We start from the raw sequence: 15057 nt of genomic DNA on the forward strand, positions 1-15057 counted from the left end.
ATTAAAATATATTCTCATTGCTATTGAGACATCTCCCCGCTGGGTTGAAGCCATACCTATTATGGACATTTTTGCAGAAACAATTGCACAAGTCTTTTTGATTACATGAATGTCAAGTTCTGAGTGCCCAGCAGATGTGATAATAGATCATGGTCAACAAATTGAGTCATTTTTGTTCAACAAACTAGTTACTTCATGTGGGTTCGGTCATCATGATTGCACCATCTACCATCCAGCAAACAATGGCATGGTGAATGCTGTTACAGGATGCTCAAGTCCATGTTAAAGAGTCACAAGTCTTCTTGGTTGACCGCATTGTCACTGATGTTACTTGGGCTGAGAACTGTATTCAGAACCATTCTGGATGTTTCAGCAGCAAGCAGAAATGGTATACAGTGAAACCCTGAGACTTACCATCAGATTTTTTCTACATGTAAATAAAAGGCCACCCTGTAGATCTTGCTCACTGGTGCTACAAATGAGGAACTGTGTTTCAAATTTCTGACCTTCAGTGGCATCTCACCATGCGAACCAACCATTTTCATCCACAAAGACTTCGTTCATTGTCGTTCCACACAGATGTTGTTAGAGCACCCTTGCAGTCACCTTACACTGGCCCCTTTCCACTCATAGAAAGAGACACTTACACAATTAGTCTCTTATTTAATGCCAAACCAAACAGGGTTTCAATTGAACTAACTGAACCAGATAGCTGCTCCCATTGAATGACAGTGCACAACGACAGCCCCTCTGTTGACTGACACCTACTTCTAGACCTTTTCCTGCGATGTTCATACACTGTCCAGCCCATCTCCTCCCAATGAGGGTTCTCACTAATCGATACCAGTGCCCCACCTGGAAATCTATTAGACCAGTGACTAGTGACGCACTGGAAGTCTTTAAAAAAATTCCAACAGATGGACTGGAGCCTGGTATACAGGGTGGATGAGGTTAATGCTAAATTTAATATGTTCCTAAATGAGTTCTCAGCCTTCTTTGAAGAGGTATTCCCAAAAAAGTTTCCAAGATGCAATCCTGTTACATCACCAGTGCTAAAGAGAGATGGAGACGCTATTCCATGTAAAGTGCACAGTCTCCACACATGTCACGCTTCCTTGCAAATTGAGACACTTAAATTCTTCCTTCCCTGTGCCATTTTGCATACTCCATCAAGAACAGTGTGATCACCATGCAAAATAATCCTCTATGAATAGCAAAGTTTCGCACTGTGGCTCTAACAGGATAGAGTTGTATCCTGTACACAGAAGAACTAAAAACTAATAACACTGTGTTCATAGGCAATGTTTGCTACCTCATGTTCTCTTCCATTCCCTCTAGTATAAATAATTCTACTCATATACAAGCCAATGGTAGTGAATTTTCTGCAAATGCTCATTTGCACATATTCACTTCCATTCACTCTGTTGTAATCCAGGCTTCAGGTGCTTAAAATTGATGTCTGTGAACTCTAGCTAATTCCACTACAAGGTGCTGCATGAGTGGTTCGCCAAGTTGTGGGCTAGGTGGGCAGGGCCGTACAACCACTGTTATAAGGTGTTCTTCGCATGGCAAAAATGTGTAACTTTAACATATTTTACAAAATACTTGCAGTGCATCTTAGCATCTGAAATTTTGGCAGTGCATTTCTTTCATTGTCTTCTTTCCGTGTAAAAAATTTCAGGGTAGGTTTCGACATGTCTTATTGGACCATTCTCTTGTCAGCTCATCAATTTGTTCCCTACACATTCTCTCCAAGAGCGGAAATATAGACACAATGAAAGTATCATACTATGGATATTACCATTCTCTTATAACATGTTGCTGTTATGGTCTTCAGTCCAGAGACTGGTTTGATGCAGCTCTCCGTGCTACTCTATCCTGTACAAGACTCTTCATCCCCCAAAAACTTTTGCAACTTACATCCTTCTGAATCTGCTTAGTGTATTCATCTCTTGGTCACCCTCTACGATTTTTACCCTCCACGCTTCCCTCCAGTACTAAATTGGTGATCCGTTGATGCCTTAGAATGTGTCCTACCAACTGATCCCTTCTTTTTGTCAAGTTGTGTCACAAATTCCTTTTCTTCCCAATTCTGTTCAGTACCACCTCATTAGTTACACAATCTACCCATGTACAAGATTTCTTCTGGAGCACCACATTTCACAAGCTTCTGTTTTCTTCTTGTCTAAACAATTTATCAATCTTGTTTAGCCTCCATGCATAGCTACTTTCCATACAAATACTTTCAGAAAGGACTTCCTGACACTTAAATCTATACTCGATGTTATCAAACTTCTCTTCTTCAAAAAGGCTTTCCTTGCCATAACCAGTGTACATTTTATATCCTATCTACTTCGACCACCATCAGTTATTTTGCCTCCCAAATAGCAAAATTCATTGACTGCTTCAAGTGTCTTATTTCCTAATCTAATTCCCTCAGAACCAGCTGATTTAATTCGACTACATTCCATTATCTTCATTTTGCTTTTGTTGATGTTCATCTTATATCCTCCTTTCAAGACACTGTCCATTCCATTCAGCTGCTCTTCCAGGTCCTCTAAGTTTTTATTTCTCCTCTATGGACTTTAATTCCTACTCCAAATTTTTCTTTTGTTTCCTTTACTGCTTGCTCAATACACAGATTGAATAAAGGGAATAGGCTACGACCCTGTCTCAGTCCCTTCTCAACCTATGCTTCCCTTTCATGCCCCTCGACTCTTATGACTGCCATCTGGTTTCTGTACGTATTGTAAATAGCCTTTCACTCCCTGTATTTTACCCCTGCCACCTTCAGAATCTGAGAGAGAGAGTATTCCACTCAACATTGCCAAAAGCTAGAAACATAGGTTTGCCTTTCCTTAATATGTTTTCTAAGATAAGTCAGAGGGTCAGTATTGCCTCACATGTTCCAATATTTATACGGAATCCAAACTGATCTTCCCCCGAGGTTGGATTCTACTAATTTTTCCATTCGCCTGTAAAGAATTCATGTTATTATTTTGCAACCCTGATTTATTAAACTGAGAGTTCGGCAATTTTCATACTTGTCAACACCTCCTTTCTTTGGAATTGGAATTACTGTATTCTTCTTGAAGTCTGAGGGTATTTCACCTATCTCATACATCTTGCTCACCAGATGGTAGAGTTTTGTCATGACTGGCTCTCCCAAGGCTATCAGTAGTTCTAATGGAATTTTGTCTACTCCTGTAGCCTTGTTTCAACTTAGGTCTTTCAGTGCTCTGTCAAATTCTTCATGCAGTATTGTATCTCCCATTTCATCTTCATCTATGTCCTCTTCCATTTCCATAATGTTGCCGTCAGATGCATCGTCCTTGTGTAGACCCTCTATATACTCCTTCCATGTTTCTGCTTTCTCTTCTTTGCTTAGGACGGGTTTTCCAGCTGAGCTCTTGACATTCATACAGGTGGTTCTTTTTTCTCCAAAGGTCTCTTTAATTTTCCTGTAGGCAATATCTATCTTACTCCTAATGATACATGCTTCTACATCCTTACATTTGTCCTGCAGCCATTCTTGCTTAGCCATTTTGCACTTCCTATCGATCTCATTTTTGAGACATTTGTATTGCTTTTCTCCTGCTTCATTTATTGCATTTTTATATTTTCTCCTTTCATCAATTAAATTCAATATCTCTTTATGGAAGGAAAGTTGCTACTCACCATATAACGGAGATGCTGAGTCGCGATAGGAACAACAAAAAGATTCACACAATTATAGCTTTTGGCCATTAAGGCCTTTGTCAGCAATAGACTCACATACACACACACACACACACACACACACACACACACACACACACACATATGCAAACACAACATGCACACACATCTGCTGTCTTAGACAACTGTGGTGTGGTTTCAGTTCTCTGAGACAGCAGACATGTGTGCAAGTTGTGTTTGCGTGTGTGTGTGTGTGTGTGTGTGTGTGTGTGTGTGTGTGTGTGTGTGTGTGTATTGCTGACAAAGGCCTTAATGGCCGAAATCTATAATTGTGTGAATCTTTTTGTTGTGACTATCATGACTCAGCATCTCCGCTATATGGTGAGTAGCAACTTTCCTTCCCTAATATTGTTATAGTCCATCTTCGATTTTCCATTGTTTGAAATTCAATATCCCTTCTGTTACCCAAGGATTTCTACATGCCCTCTTCTTTTTACCTACTCGATCCTCTGGTGCCTTCTCTATTTCATCTCTCAAAGCTACCCATGCTTCTTCAACTGTATTTCTTTCCCCTGTTCTTGTCAATTGTTCCATAATGCTCTCTCTGAAACTCTCGATAACCTTTGGTTATTTCAGTTTGTCCAGGTCCCATCTTCTTAAATTCTCACCTCTTTGCCGTTTCTCCACTTTTACTCTACAGTTCATAACCAATTTTACTCTACAGTTCATAACCAATAGATTGTGGTCAGAGTCCACATCTGCCCCTGGAAATGTCTTACAATTTAAGATCTGGTTCCTAAATATCCGTCTTACCATTATATAATCTGTCTGAAACCTTCCAGGGTCTCCAGGCCTCTTCCTTTTTACGTGATTCTTAAACCAAGTGTTAGCTATGATTAAGTTGTGCTCTGTGCAAAACTACCATGCGGCTTCTCCTTTCATTTCTTACCCCCAGTCCATATTCATCTACTACTGCTAGCAAAGAACATGGCAACTCCAGAAACCCATAGCTATTTCTTCAAGAGATACTGAGCTCCAGATTAGATTTTATAATGAGCCTCACAATAATATGACAATCTATGCTGGTAGTTACAAGCATGGCAGCAATATTGCCTGCCAAGTGGTTTCTCCCTATCCATGTACCAAATAAATTAATCATTTGTCACGGTAAGATCCATTTGTGCACGGTAAGATCCATTTGTGTAGATGTGGTTTGTTTTCTTTCATTACTTCATATTTTTCTTTTATATGGAATATTATTTGAAACAGAACTACCATACTAATAACAACTTACAGTTCATTTACCCTCTGGTAAAATATTTTACAACAACTTTGCTTAAGTTTCATGGTAACAGCTATAAATATGAGAAAAAGTAACTCTACATTAACTCTGTTGAAATAATTTTTGGCCATAAAAAAGTTATGTAAACAGCTGTAACACACTCAGCCTTTTGTTAATGTTTATTTGTCTTCCACTGCCTATGTAATATTTTTATTCACTTGTTACCTTATATATTTCAAATTTTCTATTGCATAACATAAATCATTTACACAATTTATGTACAATGATGATTCCACTCACAAGAAAGTAATAAGTATCTTAGAATTTGGTTTAATGATAACCCCTTGAAAACAAATGCGCCGACTGTGGAAGTTTGTAAATATTTATTATTCTTAGTCTTCTAGTTTTGTTATTAATGGTTTTGGGAACAAATGGGCTAATAATGTGAAATTGCATCTAGGGTGTTAAAATTGTCATTCATCTCTGAAAAATAATACATGAAAAGTTGAAGGCTGAAACACAAATCACTGCTCTTGAATACTGTTAAAGCAATGTTGCTTGCTCATAATAACCGCAATGCAGTTGTGACTTCCCTTACATTTATTTTTGACATAATAGAGGGATAATTTAGTTTCCTTTCATTATAGAATAAGCTGTCCTCTGCATCTACATGCATTTCCTCAAGCCACCATTCAGTGAAGTGCAGAGGGTATGTTGTACCACTGCTAGTTATTCCCTTTCCTATTCCACTCAGAAATGCAGTGAGGAAGAACGGGTATCTTAGTGCCTCTGTACGAGCCCAAATTTCTCTTATCTTGTCCTCACACTCCTTATGAGAAATTTATATTGGCAACAATAGAATTGTTCTTGAGTCAGCCACAAATGGCAGTTCTCCAAATTTTCCATAATCACACATTGATCAAACGCACCAGTAACAAATAACAAATCTAGTGGCACACCTCTGAATTATTTCAATATATTCCCTTAAACCAACCTGGTGGGAATCCCAAACACACAAGAAGTACTAAAGAGTGGTTCATACTAGCGTTCTGTACACAGTCTCATCTTGTATACTTCATCTATAAAAATGAAGTACACTACCCTAGAATTCTACCAGTTAACCAGAGAGACTTATTTGCTTCCCTGGTACTGACTTTACAGGCTTGTTCCTTTTCATATTGCTTTGCAACGTTACACCTAGGTATTTAATTGACCTGACTGTGTCAAGCAGCTTACCACTGATTCATTACAGGTCTTCTTGTTACTCATCTCTGTTAACTTACATCTTTCTACATTTAGAGCAACCTGTCATTCATCACACCAAATAGAAATTTTGTCTTATGTCATCCTGTATCCTCCTACAGTCACTCAGTGTCCACACTTTCCAGAACACTGCAGTATCATCAGCAAACAGTTGCAACTTGCTGTTCACAATAGTCATCAGAGGTTTATGAAAATAAAGAATGATTGGTCCTATGGCAGTTCCACGAGGCACCCATGATGATACCCACATCTCTGGTGAATACTTGTCATCCAGGGCAACATACTGGATCCGTCCCTTAAGAAATCTTCAAGCCACTCACATATCTTGGAACCTATTCTGTATGTTCAGACCTTTGTTAACAGTTTGCAGCAGGTCACAGCGTCAAAGGCTTTCTGGAAACATAGGCATATGGAATCTGCTTTAAGGGCACTTCATCAATGGTTTACAGGATATTGTGTGAGAAAAGGGCAAGCTGAGTTTTGGGGGGGGAGAGATCTGTTGCTGTGACACGAAATGCAAATTCCATAGTAACTAGCTTGAAAAGACATAATTTAAAAAGTCAAGTCTCTGCACATCAAAGATGTTGGTGAAAGTGAACTGTTTTGCAGTGTGTGTTCTTGTTTAGTTAATTTGGAGATGGAAGGCTTTCAGGCAGTTTTTAACAACTCACCTTGAACAAAATGTAAGTGTAACTTTGGAATTAAATGCAGATGACATCATTTCCATTTAGAACTTACAGATCAGACACAATCTTTAATTTCAATACATGCACCATCAGTACAGATGGTAAGTACCATGTGTAGTTCCATCACTGCTGAATTGATTTGGACAATAAAATCAGTGATTTCCAATTACTCTATGGATTCATCATATGATATTTGTAATGTTTTTAAGATGATGTTCCCTAACAGTGTTCCTGAACTTTTTTTTGCTTTTGTCTAAGAAAATGAGATACCTAATAACTGATAGACTGGCACCATATTCCGATGAACATTTGTTAGAAGAAGCATGTTCAACATATTACACATTGGGTTTCGATGAACCTACCAATGTTAAAGATAACAAACAATTACGAACAACTATTACATTTTGGTCAGAGAGCAAGTGTTGCATAACAACATGTCACTGGTAAAGGAGATGGTGAAAAGTTACATCAGAAATTATGTGAAGCACTTGCTGAAGCGAGTTTGTTCATAAATAAATGCCGTATGCTGGATCAGTTGGAGATAGCATCAGTAGTGATTTACAGGAAGTCTAAGGCAGACAAATTACAAACATCAGAACTTGCAACCAGCACTATTCAATAAGTTCACGTAACTTTTTCAAAGGCAGACGCCTTTGACTCTCAAGCTGCATACAGAAATAGAAAATATGCTTCGAAACTTTTTGCCTTGTGCTTTGAAAAACATTGATAATATTTCTGAAGTTCACAATGAAATCTTTACACTGGATAATCTGCTGCCTCTTGAACAACTAGTGGGCAAGTAACCATAGAACTTAGTAAGCTGGAAGAATTTGACAAGCTGTGGTTTCTAAAGAATGCCCAAAAACATTACATTGCAGCTTGCAAATATGTGATGGTAAAGACATGTTTATCAAGTGCGCCAGTGAAATTTTTATGTTTTTAAGACCCCAAGGAAAGGTTGCCAAAATAATGCTGTTTTATGTCTAGCAAGATCATTAGATTAGTGGAAGGTTCTACAATTTGAAAAAGATGACCCAGTTTTAGATAACAAAGGTATTGAGGTTTACTGGCTGCAGCACATCTCAAAAAAAGACACATCATCCATAGAGGTGAAGTACCCAAATGTTTCAAAACTTGTTAAGTCTTCTCCTACATTTTCCCACGGAAATGCATCCTTAGAGGAGATATTCCATATCAAATTACACATTAGAAGAGACCATACAGCAATGAGCGAAAGATTTTTAAACAGTGTTTTGACTGTGAGAGAAGCTTTGGGAAAATGCCCCCTTTTACTTTCTGTACTCATTGACTCACAGCTCATTGGGTAAGGACAGCAAGCACATGAAAATTATACTTCTCATAAAGAAGAATGTGAAAGGACATCTTGAATTAGAAGAAAAAGTAAAAAGAGAAGCAAAACCATAGTCATCTTGAAAAGGAGCTCAAAAAGATGAATAACATGAAAAAAATCAGTTGACTATGAGACAGCTACTCTGACAGAAAAGGAAATGGAACACCAACTGTCTAAGGTGGCATGAGAAGAACCTCTCTCAAGCTTCAGCTAAACTGAAGAAAGCACTAAAAAAATGAAGAAGAAGAAAATTTAAAGGCAGCAAAATTGGCCCAGGGTAGGCTTGAGGATGCACAAATAATGAAAGCAGGAAAAAGAGAGAAAGAAAGGGAGTGGATATCAATCAGAAAAATCTTAAGAAAAGAAAATCTAGTATGATTACTTAATTTTTTTGGCTAAGAGTTATTTTCTCAATCTTTTTCCAGCATTGAAATGTAAAATATTATTAGTTGTAAAAATGTGATGTAAATTTTGTTTGTGAATTATGATTACCAATACCATGTTACCAATGAACCTGTATACATTAATAAATTTGTATGAAGGAAGGAATTGGCCATATCCTCCCTTTCCTCTTGAGGATCATAATAGAGAAATTTATTATGGTCTCAGCTGGCATTTCTGGTAGGAGATTTTTCTTTTAATGATTTGTCACCTTGTCCAAGTGCCATCATGGCTCCTCACCCTGTATGTGAAGGGCTCAAAGATTTCTTAAGTAACAGAATCCAGTTTGTTGTCCTGGACAGCAAAGGCAAGGGTATCATCAGGAGTGCCCCAGGGAAGTGGGATAGGCCTGTTCTTGTTTTCTACATGCACAAATGATCTGACAGATAAGGCAAACAGCAGTCTGCTGCTGTTTGCTGATGATGCTGTCATGCATGGAAGGTGTTGTCACTGAGTGACTATAATAGGATACGAGATGGATTAGACAAAATTTCTAGTTATCATGATGAATGGCAGCATGTCCTAAATGTAGAAAAATGTAAGCTAATGCAGATGAGTAGGAGAAACAGTGGCTATTATGTTCAAACACAACATTAATGGTGTGTTGTTTGACACAGTCATGCCAATTAAATATCTATGCATGACATTGCAAAGCAGCATGAAGTGGTATGAACTTGTCAGGACAGTAGCAGGGAAGGCATATAGTTGACTGGTTTATTGGGAGAATCTTAGGAGAATGTAGTAGCTCATTTATAAATGGTGCCATGTATAGAACACTAGTACAACCCATTGTTGAATACTGCTCGAGTGTGTGGGATCCCCACCAGGTCAGATTACAGGAAGACATCGAAACACTTCAGAGATGTACTGCAATATTTGTTACTGGTAGCTTGAATCAACATGCGAGAGTTACAGAGATGCTTCACGAACTTAAATGTGAATTTCTGGAGGGAAGAAGACATTCTTTTCATGAAAAACTGTTGATAAAATGTAGAGAACTGGCATTTGAAGCTGACTGTAGAATAATTCTTCTGCTGCCAGTGTACATTTCATGTAAGCCAAGATAAGAGAAATTAACGCTCATACAGAGGTGTATAGACTACCATTTTACCTTGTGCCATTTGGGAGTGGAACAGGAAAGGAAATGACTATTAGTGGTATAAGGTACCCTCCTCCAGGCACCATAAGGTGGCTGGCAGAGTTATGTTCCATAACTCATGTCCAACACATGCCCTCTGATCCTCCAGCCATGGCAGGTAGCGGTCTGTTGACTGCTGGAGAGAGTTTGTTTGCTGTGGTCTTTCTGGTGTTGGTTGTTCGCGATGTTGTCAATAGTTAGGTGCGGAGTGCCCTGTGAACTGAGATCACTATGAGTGGATGCAGGAAGCTTTCTTGGAAGTATCATGGTCAGATCTTTTGCAGAAACTGAATACTTTAATATCTCCATTGTCTCTGAGACTGACAATGTGAAGATTTGTTTACTTTGCTTATTTTGATTTTGTTATCTCTTTGTGATGCTATATTTTTGTGAAAATCTGTGCACTCACCAAAGTATCTATAGCCCAGAAAAGAGCAGTCAGACCTATCTGTGGTATCAGTTTGCAAACTTCATACTTGCCGTTGTTCATGTGACTCAGAAAATTCTAACTCTGTCATTCCTGTACTTAGAGTCCATCATGGGATTTGTTGTCTGTACTCACTCATTCAGAAGAAATGGCCACATTCATTCAACACCAGACAGAAAACCAACTTACAGTTGTATGATACTTCCTTAAACAGTGAAGACAAAGGTGTATACTATTCAGCATGTTTTATTTTCAGTAGGCATCTAGCAGAACTGGAAAAATTGGATGATAAACCCCAAGCCTCAGATCTAAATTGAAAGTTTCTCTTATTGCACACTCCACCTTTCTTTACAGGAGGGTCTTGCAGTAGTTCAGAACTTTTCAGTGTAATGTGTTATTTATTTGGATACACTCTCACATTTTTCATGTTTATTACATAAATTCTCTTATCAAAATTGTGTGAAGTATGTCCTGATCCATTCTGTGACCAACTAGCTTTGGCTTGCTTGGTTCCACGGAATAAATAAAATAATTTGTTTATCAGTTGATGCTCATATTCGGCAACCTTAAAATATTTCTATGTAATCCTAGTGGATTTGCGTAGTACAGTGGTATCACAGCTGTACAGGCTCTTCGCTATACGATGAGTGCCATTTTGGATTTCACAAATGACAATATGGTGCTATGATCTATTTGTGACATTCGTGATACCCTTTGCAGGTTTGAAGATGAGTACCCATTCTCTAACAAAATGCTGGTGAAATATTTAATTTCATCTCCAAACGGCTTCAGACTGAGATGAAATGTTGGGTTTATTAATAAAATCCATTCAACAATAGCATATTAGCCCAGGAAATTTAATAACTGTAGCTTTTCGTGCTATGAAAGCTTACATTTTATGAAAAGTGAAATCTTCATTCAAGTTGAACACATGAAAACATATCTGTCAACTAAGTGTTAGATCCTATGATAACACTTTAAAAGTAATAAAAAGAAAATAACTACATTTGTTTATAAACACTTTATAGAACATAGTGAGAAATACTTACTGAGGATCTGGAAAACAGTTTTGTGGCACTGTAGCTTCACTATCCTTCTGTTCAATACTTATCACTTACAGACAGCTGCCTGTGGGTTCTTTTGTTCAAACTGTTTAATTAATGTACGGTTTAGTTGTAGAACTCACCTGGTTTGATGGGAATCTTCCATAAAGAGACACGAGAGAAACAAACAGTATTAAACCAATTCCTGATGGTATAAATGCAGTCCACTTCACTGACAAGGGGTAGTTCATATATCGTGAATTCATCTGCATGTCCTCTGAAAATATATTTCCCAAAAAATGACACATTGCTGAAATACTTTTCATGAATTACTTGACAATTTCTAGAGATAAAGCTCCTGTCTCTGTGGTTATTTTTAAGAAAGGGATCTTTGATATTTGTTAACAACATGCTGATTGTTTTTTTCAGCATACTGGTACCCATCACATTAACATTGATTTGGATAGAGCTGTTATATAATACTTAAATGTAAACTTTCACGGCCGGAAATATCATGTCCATTATAATTATCCGGACTGTTATGCCGTGGTCGGTTGATGAATTCTGTGGTGATTCCCAACGTTTCATCTCCGACTGCGGGAGACATCTTCAAGGCGGTCCGTAGCTTGATGGAAGGTCCAACACACACACTGGCTCGCTACTGACTGCCGCTAAATTCCGTGTCCACGCGCCCCCGCGCCACGGCGTGACGTCCCATGTTTTGAAAACGTCAGTGCAATTGGCCGCTGTCGGTCGCCGTCGATCGCCGTTGCCATCACCCAGTAGTGGACGAGTGGTACACATCTTCTTTAACACCGGCATCCATATACCGTTTAATTTGACGCATTCCTCCTTTCGGTTGAAATTATTTGGGTGTTTAGCGATTTCGATTGCCTCCCTGTAGAGCCTTTCGTAGTATCCGCTCGTGGCCGCTAGTACTTGCGTCTCCTGGAAACGAATATTGTGGTTCCCTGGCTGGAAAGCATGCTCCGCAACAGCTGATCATTCCATTTCTCCTCTTCTACAATTTCCCTTGTGCTCTTCCAAACGTTTAGAAACAGTTCTTTTGGTGGTACCCACATAAACATCACCACAGCTGCATGGGATCCTATACACTCCAGATTTTTCCAATGGTTTGCGAGCGTCCTTGGCAGGCCTAAGGTATTCCTGTATCTTCCTGGTTGGCAACGGCCATCGACGGCGACGGGCAGCGGCCAATTGCACTGACATTTTCAAAACACGTGACGTCACGCCGCGGCGCGGGGGTGCGCGGACGCGGAATTTAGCGCCAGTCAGTAGCGAGCCAGTGTGTGTGTTGGACCTTCCATCAAGCTACGGTCCCCCTTGAAGATGTCTCCCGCAGTTGGAGACGAAACATTGGGAATCACCACAGAATTCATCAACCGACCACGGTATATAATACTTGCCATGTTGTTGGTAAAACAATGAACTACTACTACTACTACTGCTACTACTACTACTACTACTGGTGTGCTGAGTAAACTTAGCTGTCACAACTGTAACTTACACACACACACACACACACACACACACACACACACACACACACACACACAGGAGGGGGGGGGGAAGGGGGGGAGGGGGAGGGGGAGAGAGAGAGGAGAGAGAGAGAGAGAGAGAGAGATCATAGTGTGGATCAGACTACACTAATCAGTTTAAGGCTTCCATTGTTAGCAGTAGTAGTTGTTTTATTTATCTGTCGATCTCTTTTACAAGGATATTGGGCGTGTCTTCATATTACAATTCACATATATAGACATTTACAGGCTTACAGGTCTATAATGTCAAATTGATTGTAATATTTGTTATAACAGATGTCAAAATTAACTTTGTTGCTGCATCAAACTCCTTCAATGTAGTCAGAGGTGCTACTTTTATAAAAGACAATAATTTCACCAAATTGAAAGTAAAGTACTAAAAGTTATTGTAATTTGGCCTTAACTAAATTCCATGCTATACATACACTATGTAATCAAAAGTATCCAGACACCCCCAAAAACATACCTTTTTCATAGTAGGTGCATTGTGCTGCCACCTTCTGCCAGGTACTCCATATCAGAGACCTCAGTAGTCATTAGACATCGTGAGAGAGCAGAATGGAGCACCCCGCAGAACTCATGGACTTCAAACATGGTCAGGTGATTGGGTGTCACTTGTGTCATACATCTGTACATGAGATTTCCACATTCCTAAACATTCCTAGGTGCACTGTTTCCAATGTGATAGTGAAGTGGAAATGTGAAGGGACATGTACAGCACAAAAGCATACAGGCCGACCTTGTTTGTTGACTGATAGACACCACCGACAGTTGAAGAGGGACGTAATGTCTAATATGCAGACATCTATCCAGACTATCACACAGGAATTCCCAACTGCATCAGAATCCACTGCAAGTACGATGACAGTAAGGCGGGAGGTGTGAAAACTTGGATTTCATGGTCAAGCGGCTGCTCACAAGCCACACATCACACTGGTAAATGCCAAACTATGCCTCGCTTGGTGTAAGGAGCATAAACATTGGACAATTGAACAGTGGAAAACCAGTGTGTGGAGTGATGAATCACGGTACACAATGTGGCAATCTGATGGCAGTATGGCGAATGCCCAGTGAACACCATCTGCCAGCGTGTGTAGTGCCAACAGTAAAATTCAGAGGTGGTGATGTTATGGTGTGGTCGTGTTTTTCATGGAGAGGGCTTGCACCCCTTGTTGTTTTGCTTGGCACTGGCACAGCACAGGCTTACGTTGATGTTTTAAGCACCTTCTTGCTTCCCACTGTTGAAAAGCAATTTGGGTATGGTGATTGCATCTTTCAACAAGACTGAGCCCCTGTTCATAATGCATGGCCTGTGGCAGAGTGGTTACATGATGAGTGGTTACATGACAATAACCTCCCTGCAAGAGACTGGCCTCCACAGAGTCCTGACCTGAATCCTATAGAACACCTGTGAGATGTTTTGGAATGCTGACTTCGTGCCATGCCTCACCAACCGACATTGATACTTCTCCTCAGTGCAGCACTCCATGACGAATGGGCTGCCATTCCCCAAGAAACTTTCCAGCACCTGACTGCACGTATGCCTGTGAGAGTGGAAGCTGTTATCAAGGCTATGGGTGGGCCAACACCATACTGAATTCCACCATTACTGATGGAGGGTGTCATGAACTGGTAACACATTTGCAGCTAAGTGTCCGGATACTTCTAATCACATAGTGTATAAGTACTGAAAACAGAAAAGTGGCTCATAACTCTGAATGTTTAATTTGTTTGAAGAAATACAGGGAAGATGAGACAATAACATTTTTTTTAATTATTTAAGTAAAGATAGTGTGCTTGAGAGCTGTTGTGTAGAAATAGTGGACTCACTAGAAAATGTTATAATAATCTCACTGTACAGAATCCCAGGGACATCAACATCAGAACTATTCTTATCTAAGCTTCAAATTATGCTAGAATATCTTTGTAGAGAAAAATAGAAACTAATTGTAATTAATAGCTGCTGATTTTAATATTGATATCACTTGTGATAGTAGCTATGCTTCAAGATTCAATGACCTTGTAAAGAAATATGGTTTCAAATTGAATTTCTTTGAAGCTACCAGAGACAATGGCCAATGAGCAACCAGTATTGACAATGCTCTAACTAATTATGTATATGAAGATGTGTATACATTTTGTCTAGATCTAGGTATTTCAGATCATTTTATATTGTTCATCGAGCTGCC

The 15057-nt window shown here is 39.3% G+C and overlaps 1 protein-coding gene across 2 annotated transcripts in view; it reads right to left on the reverse strand.

Moving 5' to 3' along the window:
- The window catches only part of LOC124605832 (transmembrane protein 117-like), a 217745-nt gene that overhangs the window by 19962 nt on the left and 182726 nt on the right, over window positions 1-15057 (reverse strand). For both annotated transcript variants that reach the window (XM_047137761.1, XM_047137760.1), the window contains exon 10: window positions 11453-11586. In XM_047137761.1, coding sequence (XP_046993717.1) covers window positions 11453-11586 — 134 coding nt within the window. The remainder of the gene's footprint in view (window positions 1-11452; window positions 11587-15057) is intronic.

Source organism: Schistocerca americana, chromosome 3, assembly GCF_021461395.2.
Source record: "Schistocerca americana isolate TAMUIC-IGC-003095 chromosome 3, iqSchAmer2.1, whole genome shotgun sequence".
NCBI lineage: Eukaryota > Metazoa > Arthropoda > Insecta > Orthoptera > Acrididae > Schistocerca > Schistocerca americana.